The following is a 19572-nucleotide window of genomic DNA, read 5'->3' as shown; positions in this document are numbered from 1 at the left end:
TACTCGAATGAAGTACTGAAACACTACGACTTCATAACTAGAAAATAAAAGTAATGGAAAACACACAATTTATGCTAAATATCAATAACTATCTTAATACTTGTGGACCGTGATATTTTTATATGAAGGATCATTAAATGCAAATTAGAAGGACAATTATCGGTGGAAAAAAGTGAAAGGAAAAACTTGGTATAATATACGATCGACTTAATGGCTTCTCGTTTAATATTCAATACAGGTTTCGTAATAATTTGAACGAAGAATGTTCTAATATCGGACGAGATGTTTCTTTCCTAGCACGGGTTATCGGTGTCACTAGTTATCATTCGAGCAAATTGCTTCATCTTTTAGAGTATTTGGAACTACCGGATGCTTCTCGAAATTGTAAAAATAGATTGAAAGAAGCTCTGTCTGTTCTGTAATAAATTGTGGCTATTTGTTTTATCTACTCGACTGACAACCCATTTAATTTGTTTCGCAAGTATCGTGTTTACTCTGAGATATATTTTTAAATCTACGGTAGACTAATCTAGGACAAAAGTTGTTCTTATTTAATGTAGGATCAAATTTCACCTTCAAAATTAATTTGTCATTTTTATTCCTGAATTATATAGAACTTGACATTAAGTTGAATCATCAAAAAATAACAAATAAATAATAATACAATAATAATAATACAATAGAACACGAATTTTTTACAACTTATGTAGTATCGTAAATATAATAATTAGTTTATTAATAATAAATGGATTAAACAGAAAACAATGGTTATTCAACATGAACTAATCGTAACAATGTATTATAATTAATTAACAACTCTCGTCAACACAGATTCAACTCTCTTTCGACAACGCTAACAACACTATCTCGACAATGCAATCCGCACTCTCTGGCTTCTCAACTCATACTGCCGTTAATTCGTTTATGTCCCTTAGCAACCCTTTGTCTTTTGTCTTAGCCTCGTATCTTTTGTTTAAACCCCATCATGCACATGCTCGGCAACCGCTTGTTTATAATTCGCACGACACCCCCCCCCCCCCCCCCCCCCCAGGCCCCTCGTCCACGATACTACACTTATATTATAATTATTTCTAATTTTAGGAAGATGCATCCCAGGCATCTGGCAATGCGATGGTCGACCAGACTGCGAGGATCACCGAGATGAATACAATTGTGCCGAAAGTTGTGGAAACAACGAGTATCTTTGCCCAACAGAAAAATGGTGCATACCATTAACGTGGCACTGCAACGGGATTAGAGAATGTGCTAATGGAGAGGACGAAAAATTATGCGATTGCGCTCTTGATCAGTTCAAGTGTCAAACAGGCGGATGTGTGCCTGAAAATCAAGTCTGTGATGGGATAGAACATTGTCCTGATCATTCTGACGAATGGAACTGTTTAATGACAAATATGACTATGGAGAAAAAGTCATCAGATGGACAAGGAGAAGATAACATCGAGAATAGTGGTGTTCAAGAATTTGGTGGAGGTTCTTTATTAAAAATAAGGTAAAAAAAAATGTTGAAATTGAAATTACAAATCTTGGATTAAAAATCGAATAATCAAAAAAAAAATCCGAAGAATTTTTAATTGAGACTGGAATTCATTACTTTCTTGTTGAGAAAGTATAGAAATGGCATAGTGATCTTTTTAATATTCTAACGTATTTTATTCCGCTTCAATATTAGAAGTAATCTGTTGTAGCCGAACAAGATCAGATCAGCTCCTCTCTTCACGTTTCAAACCATTCCATTCATAAAGTATATCTAGTCTTATCAAATATCAGTGTTTAACTAACTCCGAGGGCAGTCTGTGAATTTTTAATCTACCGCTATCGACAAGTAAAACATTTAGCTTAATGAAATCTCATTTCACAATTCTATTCCAAGGCTTAATTCAATAATTTTAAATTTAATTAGATTTCTAATCATTTGATTAAACAAATAATATTTATCCATCTGTATCAGTTAAACTTAAAAAGCTATTATTGTTAATTAAATTAAGAAAATTTCTAATCATCTGATTAAACAAATAATATTTATCCATCTGTATCAGTTGAACTTAAGAAGCTATTATTGTTAATTAAATTAAGAAAATAACAAATCAAGTAGGACGTTGTATTTTTCCAGACAATACAACGATGAGTATCGTCTTGTGTGCTCCGACGGATGGAGCGAAGAATTTAGCAACTCTTACTGCCGATCTCTAGGATTTGCTGGTTCTGAGAGCACAGAGCTCCAGACATGGGATAAAATCCAGAAGATACTCAGACTAAAGTTGAATCCTAACCATCGTGCGCCATTAGTCACAAATTTGGAACAAGTGGAATTCTGCATCTCCGACAAGGTCGTGCAGATATCTTGCCAAGAATTTTCTTGCGGTTCTGACTATGGCGAAGGACCAACTGCCAGATTGGTTGGCGGAACACCAGCCAGCGAAGGACAATGGTCCAGCGTGGCCTTGCTAAAGGAACCTAAACACGGTGCTGCTTGCACGGCAAGCATATTGGGACCTATGCATGTGCTTGCCAGTTATTCCTGTATTCACAGGTAAATCATTCGATTAAGAGATTCATAATCTAAAAAAAAAAAAAAAAAAAAGAAAACAAAAATTCAAGGAAATCATTTCTTTTTTATTGTCAACTCTAGCAATAATAATAATAAGTCTTTTCGAATAATTTGATATAACAGATTTTTCAATTTTTAAAAGTACAAATTGAAGATTTGGAAAATTTACAGTTAATTCCATTAACTGTTATTTCGAAGATTTCTTGCTTCAATGGTTTAACAGAAAGTGGATTAAATACAGAATTTTTCTCCGAAGATGGACTAGATTATCGATCTGAATTCGAATCTCGAACGGAATTTAATTACGAAGATATATTTTTTATTTTGTTTAGATATAAGCAAAGTAGTGGGTGGCAACTTTTCACCGGTGAAAACCTATTAAAAGCACATCCCGTGAGGAACATCATTCCCTACCCGCAAGTGAAATACAATCAATTTTTATACAACAATGATATCGCGTTAGTTGAGCTCGAGAAGCCTCTAACTTTCTCAAGGAACGTTAGCGCCGTTTGTCTTCCGAAACATCCTATTCAAGTTCGTATTACGAATATTTGGTATCAAGAATATATTTGAAAATATAGGTAAAGTGTTTAAAATATATGTGCATTTTTTATTAATTTTAGCCGAGACAGATATGCGTCATGGCAGGATGGGGATTCTCTGCGAATGGCGAAGTGGATTTACAAAAATATTTGAACTTCCTACCATTGCCAACGTTAGACTCTGAGAAGTGCAATGCAACTAGCCATTATGCAGGGTTCATCACAAAGGACAATATATGTGCTGGATTTACTGATACGAATAAAGGACCTTGCTACGTAAGATTTCTAATTTTCTCATATTAAAAAGAGTGTAACGAAAATAACAATATCTATCAGCCTATGAAGTTTCTTTTAAATTATTAACCCAAGTGTCTTGTACTTTCCTAATTTGCATTTTCTAACTCTATCTTTCAACAAACTGAATAATTCATTTATATTGATATCTATATTCTTATTTTGTTTTTCTCTCAGAACGACGAAGGAGCACCTCTAATGTGTGAAACTGGCGGAGGATCGGTCAGATGGGAAATTCAAGGGCTACTGAGTCACCATAGCAGATGTTCGAGAGGTCATCCGGCAATTTACTCTAGCGTGGAACCAGCATTATCTTGGTTGCGAAACTCCGTACCCGCTTTGCAAACGCAAAGTTAAAGTGCTATAAACGTGATTACGTTCTTTTCACGAGGATGCGCGAGCATTAGATGAATTTTAATTTGATTTAAAACGAATCGACGACAACGATACACTGGAACGAACGAACAGTAGAAACGAAATAAAGAAATTCATTGGAAGGGGAACTATCCGGTAGAATGTCGAAGTTCCTGTTAAAATTCACGAGACATAAAAACTATGTACTTAATTTGTATCCGTCTGTATTTTCCAAACGGTATGTTCCTATTTAAATGCAAAGAACGCGTTCAACAGATAATAATACAATCGCGGCCATAATTGATTCTACATGAGAAAAAAGTGTTCTGAATCGTGATCTTTTTTCCTGTCTCTATAATACCGATTAATAGGTAGTGCAATATTCCGTGGCGAGTTTTTGCGCTATATATAAGAAATAAAATTTATGACGGAGGTACATATAATTGGCGATACATGATATTTACAATTAAGACGTTTGTAAATACTGTATAAAGTGACTGTTTAATATGCTTAACATTGTAAGAGATTTTTTTACAAGTTAGCGAAATAGGTCTCCTAAGAATGCTGTTCTATACATATGAAAAGATGTGGAACGTTTAATACACTCGTTTACTCTGCTGAATAATCAACAGGTTTCATGTAACAACTATTTCTAATGGATTCTTGCTGACATACACTTTGCAGTTTACTATGTCAGAGAGATATTAACAAAGGTCTAGTGTTACTAATTAGTGTAATGTCCATCCTCTTATTAGATTCAAAAGAGTAACAGCAATATTTATTGGAAACGAGAGACCATCAGATAAATACACCCAGTTATTCAATCAACAGTTTGTCTCAGAGATCCTAAAGAAGGATTCCTGAAATGAACGACGGTATAGGTTAAGAAATAGATAGGGTTATATAAATGTATATAATATATAAGTGTTTTAATAAAATACATTGTTATGAAGAGATACAATAATAAAATATGTTTATGTATGCATAGTCATTGATGAATGCGTAAGTATTTTTACATGCTAAGATAAAAATAAATGTATTTTAAATGAATACAAAGCTGTTTTATTTTAAATATAAATAATTTTATTCGTGAAATAATAAATAACAATTTTTCTTATGAATTATTTATGCAATCCTTTCTTAATCTAATTGTTTTTTGGGTATTTTTGCTATTTCAGCTGCTGTCACAATAGCATCTATAGTAATCAATGATTTTGAAATACTAGTTATCACTTCATTGTACTTGGAAAAAACTTCATTTATATGATTATTTAATCCTTGAGTATCTTCATATAATTTAAGATATGATAGATTCAAATCGTTGAGTTTATTTGTCAATTCTGGAACATTTTTTAAACGATCAGTTTCTAACACGGGCACTAGTTCTTGCACCTGTTTCAACATTTCATAATTTTGCTTGATTTCTGGTGCCATTGCTAGTAACAATTGAACTTTAGCTTCTATTGGTATTTCAGAACTTTCAATTATCGGATCTAGATAATTATTTAATTCTGGTAATCGTTTTATCATTAGATTTGCTTTTTCTCGTCCCGACATTGCAGATGAGATCAGCGTATTCACATGTAAAATATTATCGACTACAGGATTCTCCAATGAAATATCATTAGTTTCATTTTTCTTTGCAAGTCCATATATCTGTTTTTCTAATTCCATAACCCTATCCTCGAGCAACTCGATGGTTGTCATTCTAAATGTCAAACAAAAAATCATTATGAATTGCTTATGCATATATTTCCATTAATGATCCATGAATTAATAAATAAATACAAGGTTAACATAATGGACTATAAATTTCTAAAAAATACTTATCTGTATGTGTCTTGTCAGAAAAATAGAAAGAATAAAATAGAATCAAGAGTGAAACTTTGTACTCATAACTATTTTCATTGTATTTTTAGCTATAATAATTAATATATAAGCAACAATTAAATCGAATATTGCTTCAGATATTTATTAACACGTCACCAACGTACCACTTCCTAATTAATTTAAAAAAGTTTGCAATAAATATTATAAATTTATATAATAAAATACTTACTTGTAAAAATTTAAGAGTTCCAAAAATATAACCAATTTACACAACAAACTTGTATGATGTGACAGTAACTCAAGATAGAAATTTTGACAGATGAAATTAGGTTATAACAGATTATAGGCTAAGTATGTAAGTATATACTCGACTACAATCTGAAGTGAAGCAATATGTAGTCGCTTCCATTTGTATCGCAACTTACTTCACAGTGATCGAAAAAAGGCGCTAAGCTGATGTATTGATAATTTTGAATTTTTATGTAATTAAACCCTATTAACCTCATTACCGCCTAATATTATTTAAACATAATAAACGATCAAATGTATATTATAGCTTTCATATAAATAATATATACAACGCCCAAATTTCTTTAAAATCAAACATCGATATGATCATTTCACCGCACAGATACCAACAATTTCTTACAAATAAATTCGGATAAAAACTATCATACATTCAATATGTAAAGAATAAAACATACATATATCTTAATTTTCTCTATAGAAAGGAGATATTCATAAAAAAACAATCATAATCATTAAGGTTTCCAAAAATGACCATTCATGGCACGCAGCTGTGAAACTTACCCGAAACCCTCGATGCAAAAAGACAAAAGATATTGCTTTAAATAGATGCACGGTGGTAGAGTGCATAAGTATGCGTATATAGGTGGCTGCAGCCGTGTACACTTGGTAAGTTCGCACTTTTAAATAAACTCACGATCTCCCCTCTTCACTTAGAGAAACTGTTACAGACGAATACCAGACAATGTCCATAAGAGAATCGCGGCGGGGCGACGCGACGATTGTATGACGAAGGCGCGTGGTAGGGATACGGAGTATCTGTCATGGCCGACGTTCTCTGGGAGAGTAGTTTTGGTCAGGCCGCATCGGCGAGCGGTACGCGGTGTGTTTAGTGGTGAAAAAAAACATGGGGCGCGATAATGGGCAGACGGTCAAGCGAAGAAGGCGTTAGCGTACTCTCGGTCCTGGTAAAGGACGATTTATGCGAGAGGTCCGCGACGATGGAGTCACGAGCACGGAGGACTCGGTTACGTAGCGTTGTAGGGATATGTTTGTTTCTCGCGCTCACGGGCATCATTTATCTCGGCTACTTCTGCCCCGATCACGTCTGTGCTCTCACGAGCCGCGAGATCAAGGAGTCCGTGAGATTGTCCGAGGGTCTGTCCGCTGGTCCCGGCTCCGGTTTGTCTTCCGTTTCCGTCGAATTCGACAAAAATGGCCTGCTCTCGGTACATCCTGCCTTTAGATTGCAGAGTATTCAAGGGAGCCTTGGTTACGACGATGTGTTTACCAATGATACCTTTCAGTTTGACATCAACGGTCACGATGTCATCGTTTTCTTGCACATTCAGAAAACTGGTAAGTTGGGTTTGCATTGTTGTTTAATTCATTTCTTTTTTTTGTCTTAGCTGTCCATGTGTGTCAGTCCTCCCCATTTTATTTTTGTTGAATGCAGTTTATGAAAAAAGTGTAATTAAAATTTGTATGACAATAAAATTTTGTTATATGTAAAAATATTTATTTCTGTCAAGATATAAATTTCTTTTTCCATGACTGTTATGTTTATTTATATGTTTAACAAAGTTTGATTGTCTGCAAATTTGCTGATAACAGAAAAATTGGATACAATTACATAGACCAGCTACTGCAGAGATTATAGATTGCATAAACATATTTTTGATTGATTTTTTACTTTTCTTCGGACTAATCCTATGGTAACCAATCCTATGGCTTAATAAAAACAATGCAACATCCCTTCTGACCATTGTACAACTGAATCTTTGCATTATTCATTAGACACTGTGAAACCTTCAAGCTGTATCTTAGAAGGAGAAAGAACAATTCAGGGATGTTGCCCTGTTTAATATGCTATGCATGCATATCTGTGTTTCCTTTTTGTTTTCCATGTGCATACCTCCCATAAGCTTCTCTTTATCAACATACAGAATAATAGAATATGCATGTCATGAACGTTTGTTTAAATTATTAATATATATATATATATAAAGTAATAAGAGTACTAAGAAAGTTAAAATATTTGAAAATTATATTTGTTAATTTTTTAATGTTTCTTTATGTTACAGGAGGTACATTGTTTGGAAAACATTTAGTTAGAGATTTAGATCTGCAAAGACCATGTTCTTGTCAAAGAAGACGCAAGCGTTGTTTTTGTTTCCGTCCAAATCGCAATGAAAATTGGCTTTTTTCACGATATTCTACCGGTTGGAAGTGTGGTCTACATGCTGACTGGACAGAATTGACTAGCTGTGTTGATACAGAATTAAATAAAATTGAAGGGGATGGCATAAAACGTAGATACTTTTATATAACTATAATAAGGGATCCTGTTGCACGGTATCTGTCTGAGTTTAGACACGTACAAAGGGGTGCAACATGGAGAGGAGCTCGTCATTGGTGTGGAGGAACTCAAGCAAATATACCACAGTGTTATCCTGGATCTAGTTGGCAAGGGGTATCTTTGGAACAGGTAATATTATATTTATTGATTTTATTGATATTTGGTAATCTGTAAGCATTTTATATATTAGTATTCTTATGAATTCATCATAGTGATCTCTTTCATAAGTAAAACATTAAGTATGTTATCTGAAAGGCTTTCACATTTAGAAACACATTAAGATAAAGTATTTCTCCTTATCTTTATTTTTCTTTCTCTAAATAGATACAATTTTTCCTTCTTGTATAGATATGTTCTCTGCTATAAAAGCAGTAATTATTTCATTGATATAATATTGTAAAACATAAGAATTTATTTACATTGGTTCTGGATAATAAATATCATAAACATAAAGAAGCTATATAATGATAATAGGACAAAATTTTATTTAAAATTTAAACCTTTTTGACAACATTTATGTAGTTTATGGCGTGTCCATATAATTTGGCAAGTAACCGTCAAACAAGAATGTTGGCTGATCTATCAATTGTTGGTTGTTACAATTCTACGCTCAGCAGCTTGGAGAGAGATCGTCTCATGTTGGCTAGTGCTAAGCACAATTTGCAATTCATGCCTTTCTTCATGTTGACTGAATACCAGAAAGTAAGAACTAATTTTTTTGTTAATAATTAAATGCATGTTCATATATGTTGTACTGCCTGTATGTTTATATATTCTAGCATTGCCATTTTGTTAGTACTGTAATAATCTTTATAAATATCGCTAAGAAATTATTTTTAATTTTAGTTGTCATTTTGCAATATAAGAAAATTTAAACCAATCTATTGATTAAAATTTTTTTAATATTTTATTGTATCATATTAACACTTATTTTATTGTTTTTAATTTATTCGTAAATTTTTGTTTGTCAACTATTTAAATTTTGGAAGTTATTATTTTGGCTACTAAGTTGCTTGGACCGCCTGTATTAATAAGACATTTTATGTTTTACCTAACAATTATCTCTTGGAAAGTAGCTCTTAATGTAAATATTTATCTTACCTACCCGTACATGGACGATAAATATGCTTGTAAATATTCCACGCTTTTAACGTTCCGGTCTTAAAAAGATCTTTCCTCATTTAAAATGCATGTTGACGAAAATTATATTTTTATATCATTGTTATTTAATGCGTCTAACATATTCATAATATTTGATAAAAAGAAAGTAATAGAAAGTATAGAAAGTAAAAAAAAAAAAAAGAAAAAGTATAGAAAGATTCTGAAAATCGACTTAATACGAAAAATACGAAACGAAGCGATTATATAAGTCCTGCTTTATGTAAGTTAATACGTTTTTACCACTGTTTGTACTATCAAACTCTGATCTTCTAATACGTCGTAGTTCATAAATTGTCACGCTATTGATAACTTAATGCTAACTAATATGTATGCATTTTATTAAAACGCATTTAAATTGCATTAGATTATTACGCTACTACTTAATAGGAGAAAATTGTATGTCACAGATTTTTGCTTATCATACAAAAAGAATAATGTTTTATTAAAAAAAAAACATTTAAAAATGTTTTATTTGTATATGCTTCCTTTAACAAAAAAATTAAAAATTAGTACAACTGCTAAACTACGCGAAAATCTTTAAAATCCTCTTTAATTTTTTAAACTTAGTTATTCCAATGTATATATATTTCTAGAAATGACTTTTGAAAAAGTTAAAAAATTTAAAAGAAATTATTATCGATTTGCTTTTATACGAGTTGAAATTTTCAATTTCCTCGCGAAATTTGCGCGCTATATAAAAAATTCATTTAGTCGATTTGCATTTTATACGTTTATCTACGTGCGTACATGTTATAAAATTAACTTAAAACTGAATAGGTGGGACAGTATTCCTTTGAAGAAACATTCGGAATGAGATTTGCCGTTGCGTTTGAACAACATAACGCGACGTTAAGCGCTGCCACAATGGCTACCCTAAGCACGGAGCAGTTAGATGCTGTGCGTAGATTAAACAGACTGGATCTAGAACTGTATGATTTCGCAAAAAATCTTGCGTTCCAAAGGTTCAAACGACTTAGAGATCGCGATCCATACTTCGTACAACGATTTCAACACCTTGGAGAATTACCTTCTAGGCAAAGTGCAACGGAATTCAATTGGGATTCTGTCATAGAAGATACTACAGATGTTGAATGATATGTAAGTATGTTACTGATAGATAATATCGATGCTTTGCATTCATGGCCGAGCGAGAAAAATGTTGCTCTGAATCTGAGTATCTCAGGGAATCATCCTTGAAAGAAAAAAGAAATTTTACATAGAATTATTATATGCGGCGGTGGTCTGCATAGAACTTACCAAAAGTGTTTATAGAAAATAATGTGGATAAGACCAAAGAGAGCCCAGAGAGGATCTTGGAATAAACCCTTGGAATCCTCTTTCGGTAGCTATATATGAAATGAAATATATAATCACACAAATTTTGTTATGATTTATATAATGTTCATAATTTTTTTTAAAGAGTTCTTCCATTTAATGCAATTTTTGCTTAAAATATATCACATTTAAACTTTGACTTTGTTAATGTTTTTACTTCGTATAAGATAAAAGCTTGCAAACAGATTTTTTTAATGTGTATTACGAAGTCAATTCTAGGGAAAAGATACTATAATTATTTCTTGAATGCATACTTACTACTTACATGAAAAAATCTAATAGGATTAGGAAAAAATGTTAACTTTAATATGTTTTGCAAAAATATAAATGTCTAGTATTTCATATGATACTCAATATTTTATATGTATCTGTTTTAATATTCTTCAAAAGTGATAAAAATTAGTTCTATAATTTAGTAATAAAAATTGAAGCCGTGAATTCCAAAATAGCACCAGTCTATCAATCAATATTTCGAGAAAATCAATCTTCTTTTGTTTATTTTTCTTAATTCATTATCGATTTTGTTGATTTTTTGTTGTAAGTATCAATTGTACGTACATTTTCATTATATATATGTAAATATATATATATCTTTTTTAATCGTTATTAAATAATCATGTTCTTTGTAAGTAGTTTCGTAAAACCGTAAACTTGTGCTGTTTTGGAAATTATCGAGTAATTTATTATTGTACTTTCAGCCAACTTATTAAAAAAATGGTATTTAACAAAAAAACATGTTTATTCGCCGACCCAAATTTTACTGCATGAGTCATCATTCTAGATTTCTCAGTGAATCTATATTTCTGTAATAAGTTTTCGAAGCATGTGCGATGATTTGAGTTCACCGGCTGGCACTCTGCAAGTTTTAATGACATCTTATCTTTATAAGCATTCTGCGCGCTAAAAGTTGAAACTGGTGTTTTCTTTAAATTAGAATAACTGCGTGATTAGTTGCTCATCGATATGTCGTCGTTGAAAATTGTCGTGCAGGATGGCATATTTTCATTGTTTAAAAATGTTATTAGACAGATTTGAGTAAACTAAAAACAATTATGTCAATGACTCATATAATGTCAAACAGTGGACTTATGCTGCTTTGGAATTTATGGCTTCAATTACTAATATGAATTGATACATAATCTTCTTGCTTTATTTTTTCGTTTCTACGATTAAATTTACTTTCAACACATACCGTATATGATGTAAATTCTACAATAGTGGTATCTTTAATCGTTATTCTATAGCAAATTAAAAGTATCATTTAAGAAATGTAATTATGCCTGCTTCTGTTTAAAAAGAATTTAAAAAAAATGAAATATTTCTTGCTTTAAAATTACATCTGAGGTTATAAATTAGATTACGATCGATATTCCTAATTAACACGTGAAAGAGATAATAAAAGTGACATAATATACAGCATGTATAAAAATCTCTATTTATAGCGGTTTTCAATGGAAGGATAAATATTACAAATTAATTTTGTAAATATATCTAAAAGTCTATATTTTTTAATAGAATCATTTGCAGTGTTATTTGAATAAAGTGGTAATAGGATTAATAAAAGCGATTTATATAGCTTAAGTGATAAACTGTTCGTGTGAATGTTGGAATGAATGATCATTGGATAAACGTGTTTAATATTAGATGCTGATTATTTGTCAGTGTAACTGTTCACAAAGATCATGTTGTTTTAGCACACATTCCTTTCAGTTAAATTGTTTTAATTTGTTACTTACATGCAAACATTGAAAGAGTCGTATTTACAGTTTAATCAATCTTTCGTTCAAAGGTAATAATTATTGCATTACAAAATTAAGTAAATCGCGTTAAGTTGAAAAGATCATGTACTTGTTTAATGTGTTAGAATCACACGTGCAATAAGACTCAATGGGTTACCATTATAAATATTTCATCCAGTCATCAAATAAATGTAATATATTCTATGTACATTAGATATATTTAGATAACTAGCATTAAATCATTACGAAGCAAAATGCAAAAGCTCTCTTTAGCAGCGTATTCGTCGATTACGTAAGTGATCCACGAACGTTTCCAAACTTCTTCAGCGATTAATAGAAATGCGTGGCACACGTAAACTTTCACAAATGTTCAGAAACGTTCGTGAGCGTTGCTGATGTCGTCGTATAATTACATTTCAAATGAAATTTGTTATCATTTGTGTCTAGTGCAAAAAAAGAGAACATCATCGACGAAAAATGTTCACGGATGTTGTTGTTGTTCGTTAGCATTTATGTGGACCAGTGTTCATCATAAATGCTATGTAATATAATGCTTATGTAATATCTCCAAATGCTCACAAACATTTATGAACATTGTATGCGTCCGGTGAATACGTGGGTTTTAACGTGTACCATTAGTCTTCTGTATGATTACCACGTTTATATTGTAAGTTGAATCATAAAATGAGTGCCATGAGTGATATAAAACAAATGGATCTGTTCTTTTAGCTTTGCTATTAGAAATGATTTATATTAACTGGAAAAGTATATCGTCTTTTCTAACGTTCTTAAATTTCAGGCTTTCTATGGCCTATGTTAAATGTGTTTCTTTTTTGTTGACTTGTGTTTGATAGTAGTATCAATTTAATTTTTGACAAAATGAAGTATAATGTTTTTGGAGTATTATTTAAAAGTGTAGACAAGAATTAATTTGGTACTATTATCATTCAGACGTGAACAACTTATGGGCAATCTATTTATAAATATATATATAATATTAAGTATGTAATATGATTAACGATAATGATCATTTAAAAGTAACGTTAAGGACCAAAGATTTAATAAGTTTTTACAAAAATGCAGAGAGCTTGTTAAAAGCAATTGTAAAAAGGAAACTTTTATATGTTCTTAAACAGAGTGATCATTATAATTGCAATAAGTGAAAAGATGTATTTCAAGATCTTTCCACTTGATATATAGGTACAATAATATAATTAGAAGGTATCTACTTGGATGAAAACACAAATGATTGTTTAAGCAACTGATGCACAGGAACAGATTTTTAGCAATATATCGCTATTTTCGCGTACTTGCCTTCGCTATACGCTAACATCTTCGAAATAATTTAGAAATGATCGAACTTAAATTACACAGGGTGTGCAGTATTTTAAAATTAACATCACACATTTAGGAACGTCGTGTATATTATTTTATCGAATCTTTTAAGTTTCACTAATTACATGTATCTCTGCCATTTTTTCATCGTGTTAGTATGTTTATCTCATTACGTGTGCAACAGGATGCTTGTGACTATAACATTTATGGGGTTGATAGTTACTTGCATTATCAGCATTGTAAAAATGAACTCATACTCGTCAGATTAGCGTGAATGAAAGGCTAGCTTTAATATGTAATATGAAATTTTTAGCATGAATTTAAGTTGTAATAAAAAAAAAAAAAGAATAATGAGGACAAAAATCCATGACAGTAGCCTAATAAAGCAAAATATAGGCCTAAGCCAATGGTACCTTATGTAAGCCAGCCAGTGTACATACCATACCATTAAATCATTAAGGAACAATAAATTGTTGTGTACACAATATTATATACAATCTTATACAGACATATATATATATATATATATATATATTATATAAAAATATTATATGTAAGTTGTACACATATTTAAAATTATGTTATTTGATTATTAAACAATTATACAAAAACTATATATATATGTAGTTATATTAAAATATACCAAATTCAAATTAGCCTAGGTTACATTTGTTAATATTATCATTATAGTATTATAAGCATTAATTCTTATAGATATCATTCTATAGGAATAATAAAAAAGAAAGATAAAGGCAAGATATAAATTAAAATGTTTATTTTGCAATTGTTAATTAAATATATTTGTACATTATTAAGAGAAATATTTCTTATTCATAATGCTATATTTTAAGGATTTCTGTCTAGATAAGAATAATTTTTGATTCCATACTTTAATGTTAGACAGATATAGGATGGACATATAATGCTTTGCGTGCCAAGGTATAAAGAGATTGACACTTATAATAGGTAGGAATGTCTTTGCTAGAGTAATGATTGCTCTAGCATAATTTTTTCAAAACCTGTGGGTGGGGGATGAGTAAAGTTATCCAAAATTAAGTCTAAAATGGCCCCATCGTCCACTATAAAGGAAGATTATTTTTTTTAAACTTGTTAAAACATTACTATATTCTTTTAGTTTGAAAATAATTACCATAGAGTACTGGATACACGGTTCCCTTTATACCCATTACTGGAGCACCTATCGGTTTTCCATTTAAGTAGAAATTAAGTTCTATGTGGTCATAAGACACACCCTGATGAACAAAAGGTTATTAATTTATGAACTGATATATCCCCCAGTAATTTATACTTACGATAATATCTCCTTCTTGGACTGGACTTTGAATCTTATGTATTTCTTGCTGATTATGCCTTACAATAGAATCAAAATTGAGAGCCCAACTTTCTTTATCATTTCCTCCAGTTGTAACGTTCAGATCTGTAGATCTAGTGGCTAATCCAATGGCCCATATACCACCTTGTTGTATTTTAATTTCAAAATAACTTTTACTTTGGACAAGAGGAGCATTTGTTAAGGCACCACCACGACCACACACTCTTAGACCATTTTTTACTATCACAACTTCATGTCCTACACCAATTGGGTAATATTTTGCTTAAGCACTGCTATTTCTCGTAAAATTTCTTATCGTTAATATAGATTACGTAAAAACAGAACTCTCGTTATGACCGGAATACATAAATATCATCAGTGACACTAAGTGCATATCCTTATCTTGCGGAACGGTTAAAAACGTAAATTTTATGCAAATACAATGATATGAATACTATTAACATTCTCAAACACTATTATTAACGTTATTTCAGTAATAGAAGGTAAAAATTACCCATGTAGGATGTATCTAAAGATATAGGATTTGGTCCTCTCTTCTGTGTTTGAGTTGCGGCGAAGCCAAGGCCGTCAAAACAGTTTCTCAAACAGCAAAACATCATCTTTGTCTCCTTTCCTTTTTGGTTTGTTTAGATGAACGCAAAAAACATTGTGACACTGTTAGGAGAAAAACCCCTTTTTTCTCCCGTATAATGAAACGAACGGATCGCGTTATTTACTTCGATTACGCCGAAAATATTACACACCATACAGCGCGTAGATATGATAGTCAGTTAGTGCTGTGTGTATTTCAACGTAGAGATTGCACTTTAAGCTTCAGTGTGTAGGTAGATGCGTAGATGACAGAAAATGGCTTCCTCCCAAATTTATGCAATCAATATTAATTTTTTATTTACGTTTTACAGGTATGTTTCATTTTTTATTTAATATAATATCAGGAACTGCTTTTAATTTTAAATATTATTGTCGCATTAACTAAAATATACTACATATATTACATGTATGAAATTTAAGGTTATATTTAACCATCTTATAATTTACAACTCTGTTGGAATCAAATTCAAGCGTTAAGTTTTTAGATTAAAGCGTAATTACAATTGAAACTTGATTTAATATTAAAATTGAATAGGTTTAACATTTATGAAATATCTTAGACAGTAATAAAAAATAAATGAGAAAACAAGAAAAGAGAGAAAAACATTACATTTAGTACCAAACGGTTATTTATTTACTTATTTTATACAACAGAAAAATGTATTTATATCCGACTGGGGTACAGCATCTGTAATAAAATAACAATATTAGCAAATTCATACTTATATATTACTTAACTAGGTGAATCATTAAACAACTTACAATTCTGATACGGTGGCCCATAGCTTTAGCTGGCAGATTCTTCTTAAACTTAGCACGTACTGAACCACTGGTTCCATGTGGCCGGGTTACTTTACCCCAAATAGCCCTAACTTTTGTTTTCCTGCTTTTCTTGCCAGGAACAGGTGTCTTATTTTTTGCCTATGAACGATTAACATATCACGATTACAACATTGCTCGACTTATATCCATGACTATATATCAATTCATATTCTCACGTACCACAGTATGAAATTGAAATAAAAGAATTAATGGAAACGTAATAGAAGTTACCTTATATACATAAACACATCGTTTTCCTACATAAAAATCTGAATCCCCTTTAGTCCTAGCTCCTTCAACTTTAAGTAACGCTGTGTGTTCATGTTGATTACGAAGCCCTCGTTTATATCCTGTGAAAATGGCCTTTGCATAAAGACGTCCGTGTCTTTTGAAAGGTCTCTTTTTCAAAGGAGGAGGCTCTACTGGCTTCTCCTTTGGTTTCTTGACTGCTTTTGTTTTCGCCTTTGATTCAGCAGGTGTATCTGCCATTTCTAACAGAAGAAATCACATTTGTAAAATTCGGAATTATATTGCAATAATAAATTTTATTGCGCAAAAAATCCATCTTTGATTAAAATAATCACACGGTATGACATAATTATTAAATAAGATCTAAAATTAATGCACTGTTGTAGGTTATGTTAAAGTAATATTTGAATTCTAGACAAGAAACAAAACAAAATTTCACTTTAGTATTAAAACAAAATGTTTGTAACACGAACTTTTTATAGAATTCAAAAAAAAAGAAAAATTCAGAAAAAGTATCTAGCGTTAAAATATTGGAATTTCACAGCTTTTGTTGTTATACGGCTAGAAAAACCATGCAGAGATAGAGTCTTAATCCATTGAGATCAATACGAAATAAGCCGAATATGACACTGAGAATAATTATACGGCGTTACGAAACAATTAACAACAATTTGTAACTATTATTAATCTGTCAATTTCATTAATTGTATATATTTTAAATAATAAATACGAGAGTCTGACATTACGAAACGTACCGTACGTATATCGTGAACTAAAAGAAACAGGAAACTGTAGCCCTCTTACGACAAGAATATAAAATACTCTGCTCGATTATATAGCATGTGATATTATCAATCGAGTACTAGTTTTGTGCAAAAACAGCAGATACCGTTGAGTGTTTCATAACGTGGCAAACGGTGTAAATTAATAAAGATTTAAATCGGATTTAATCATGATTTAATACTCGATTATTGTTTGAAATTATATAGTAATTATAACAGACGAGAATGGGATTGTTCATCAATTAAGAATCAGCCACGATGTAGGTAAACATTCAAGTTTGTGTGAAATTAAGAAAGTAGAAAATCTTCATATATTATTATTTTAGTAAGTAATAACCTATAAATTTTGAAATTTTATTACAAGCTATACATTTAGGGACTTTTTGAATATTTTTCTCTTAACTTGTTTCGCAGTTCAACAATTTATTGTTTGTTGAATTATAGTTGATTATACGTACGTATATGATACATTATATACAATATATTATATCATGAATGGAACGAATACGTACATAAAATTTTACAAGACACCAGATTTGTACTACATGTACGTCGTTGGTACGATTACTATACGAGTTTAATAATTTAAGTTTTAATTCTGAATATTAACGATTTATGTTAAGAATGATGATTTATATTACATATCTAACAAGCTCTAGTCATACTCGGTATTTTATGAAAATAATAAGCATTTCAATGCATATATATATATAATCATATATAAAAAGATTGATCATCCATTGTTTGAACTCGTCTTTATTTAAATCGGCATGCTTACGCGATATTTCTTATATTTTTTCTAAATCATGCTAATATTTTTTAGAATAGAAGATATTTCAATTCTTCACATCTACCTAAAATTTCCGATTCGATCAAGAAATTAAAATTCAGGGTTCACTTGGAAGTAAGTGTTTTGGAATTAATGGTTAATATCTTGCAACGTGCATAGAGTATGTCTAAAATATACGAATAGAATTTAGACGTTTGCTTTACAATATATCGATGCAGAAGATCACAGATGAAGTTCTTCACCGCGGCAATGCGAATATTATTCCTTCCATAACCATTTGAAAATTCCTCTTTTGTAGTTTCCATGTTTTTCGTTGAATTCTCGCGTCGCTTCGCCAAGCACAAAGCGCAAATGAGATATCGCACGACGCTCTTTGCGCGCATTTTTCTACGTGATTAAAGTCAAGAATATTGTGTACACTCCAAATAACGGACGCTTTGTTCCGCGAAATTAGCACGTACTGGCGAGCCAATTCAGCGACATGGACGCGTCCCGCGGAAACCGGGGAGAGAATGGTATGAAAGCAACGATTCATCGATTTTATAGTACAACCCTTTTTGCCCTCGCTGAGATCGAATATATCGCAGCGCAAGTAACTGGTTTGTTATTTCGTAATACGTAGTACGCAGTCCCGAGCGATACCAAAATCACAATGAGAAACGAGGGAGGCTAAATTTCGTGAAAATCCGCAGTTCGTTGTAAAAATCGTTGCAAGGCTACAAATCTCTAATTAACCACTGAGAAGAGAAGCTCTCGAACTTTATCCCATCTTACAGGAATCATTAAACTAAAGCAAACTACTCGACACTTTCCAAACATTCGCACAAACCTCGCTCCGAAACAACGAAAAATTCCACTTTGCCTTCGCCAGCCGATGGAAAAAAGCGCGAAGAACAAGAACAACATGAAAACGGAGAATATTTCGTTTCCAATGAGAGTCCGCTCTTTACGATCCGCATTGTTCGCAGACGTGCTCGAGCGTTTTACGCCGATGGAGCGTACTTAAAACCACCGATATAAAAGCGTACGTTTATTTTTTGCGTTAAATCTGGCAGCTGAGCCCTTCGACAGTCCTGCGAACCCGTCCAATTCAATTCACGCTCCTTCCTTTCGATTCCTTTCGTTACGTCTTTTCGATCTTAGGGTGGGATCTCTCGTAAGCGCGAGCGTCTAGACGCTTACATTCGCTGCTTTCGATTCGACGCAGCGTTCTTGGCAGA

General features: G+C 31.7%; 5 protein-coding genes across 8 annotated transcripts in view; 2 read left to right on the top strand and 3 right to left on the bottom strand.

Moving 5' to 3' along the window:
- Nucleotides 1–4564, top strand: part of LOC126866003 (uncharacterized) — a 56218-nt gene extending 51654 nt beyond the window's left edge. Inside the window, exons 6-10 of the mRNA XM_050619005.1 lie at nt 1102–1510; nt 2132–2551; nt 2902–3103; nt 3193–3387; nt 3583–4564. Of these exons, the coding sequence (XP_050474962.1) occupies nt 1102–1510; nt 2132–2551; nt 2902–3103; nt 3193–3387; nt 3583–3762 (1406 nt within the window). The 3' untranslated portion in view covers nt 3763–4564. The remainder of the gene's footprint in view (nt 1–1101; nt 1511–2131; nt 2552–2901; nt 3104–3192; nt 3388–3582) is intronic.
- Nucleotides 4565–4798: 234 nt separating this feature from the next.
- Nucleotides 4799–6491, bottom strand: LOC126866054 (uncharacterized). Of its 2 annotated transcripts, none has more exons than XM_050619143.1 (2): nt 5819–6491; nt 4799–5759 (listed from the first exon to the last, which is right to left on the bottom strand). In XM_050619143.1, exon 2 carries the CDS (start codon nt 5506–5508, stop codon nt 4900–4902), a length of 609 nt encoding a protein of 202 aa, XP_050475100.1. In that variant the 5' UTR covers nt 5509–5759; nt 5819–6491; the 3' UTR covers nt 4799–4899. The 2 variants fall into 2 exon arrangements, with proteins under 2 accessions (XP_050475100.1, XP_050475101.1); XM_050619144.1 differs by having other exon boundaries at nt 4799–5467.
- A 177-nt stretch (nt 6492–6668) lies between these two features.
- Nucleotides 6669–14380, top strand: LOC126866026 (heparan-sulfate 6-O-sulfotransferase 1-B). Its single transcript, XM_050619076.1, has 4 exons — nt 6669–7194; nt 7920–8323; nt 8717–8896; nt 10133–14380. Exons 1-4 carry the CDS (start codon nt 6756–6758, stop codon nt 10448–10450), a joined length of 1341 nt encoding a protein of 446 aa, XP_050475033.1. The 5' UTR covers nt 6669–6755; the 3' UTR covers nt 10451–14380.
- A 142-nt stretch (nt 14381–14522) lies between these two features.
- Nucleotides 14523–15945, bottom strand: LOC126866055 (SPRY domain-containing protein 7). The gene is made up of 4 exons (XM_050619146.1): nt 15612–15945; nt 15078–15355; nt 14915–15017; nt 14523–14843 (listed from the first exon to the last, which is right to left on the bottom strand). Exons 1-4 carry the CDS (start codon nt 15715–15717, stop codon nt 14746–14748), a joined length of 585 nt encoding a protein of 194 aa, XP_050475103.1. The 5' UTR covers nt 15718–15945; the 3' UTR covers nt 14523–14745.
- A 370-nt stretch (nt 15946–16315) lies between these two features.
- On the bottom strand, nt 16316–17596 carry LOC126866061 (60S ribosomal protein L35a). Of its 3 annotated transcripts, none has more exons than XM_050619160.1 (4): nt 17536–17596; nt 16763–17022; nt 16472–16630; nt 16316–16397 (listed from the first exon to the last, which is right to left on the bottom strand). In XM_050619160.1, the coding sequence occupies exons 2-4, from the start codon at nt 17018–17020 to the stop codon at nt 16374–16376; spliced, it is 441 nt and encodes a 146-aa protein (XP_050475117.1). In that variant the 5' UTR covers nt 17021–17022; nt 17536–17596; the 3' UTR covers nt 16316–16373. The 3 variants fall into 3 exon arrangements, with proteins under 3 accessions (XP_050475117.1, XP_050475116.1, XP_050475118.1); XM_050619159.1 differs by lacking the exon at nt 17536–17596 and adding an exon at nt 17511–17532; XM_050619161.1 differs by lacking the exon at nt 17536–17596 and adding an exon at nt 17254–17428.
- Nucleotides 17597–19572: the final 1976 nt, after the last annotated feature.

The sequence above is a fragment of the Bombus huntii genome, chromosome 5 (genome assembly GCF_024542735.1).
Source record: "Bombus huntii isolate Logan2020A chromosome 5, iyBomHunt1.1, whole genome shotgun sequence".
In the NCBI taxonomy this organism is placed as follows: Eukaryota; Metazoa; Arthropoda; class Insecta; order Hymenoptera; family Apidae; genus Bombus; species Bombus huntii.
The sequence above is the reverse complement of the archived record's forward strand: the minus strand, read 5'-3'. Positions and strand labels throughout refer to the sequence as shown.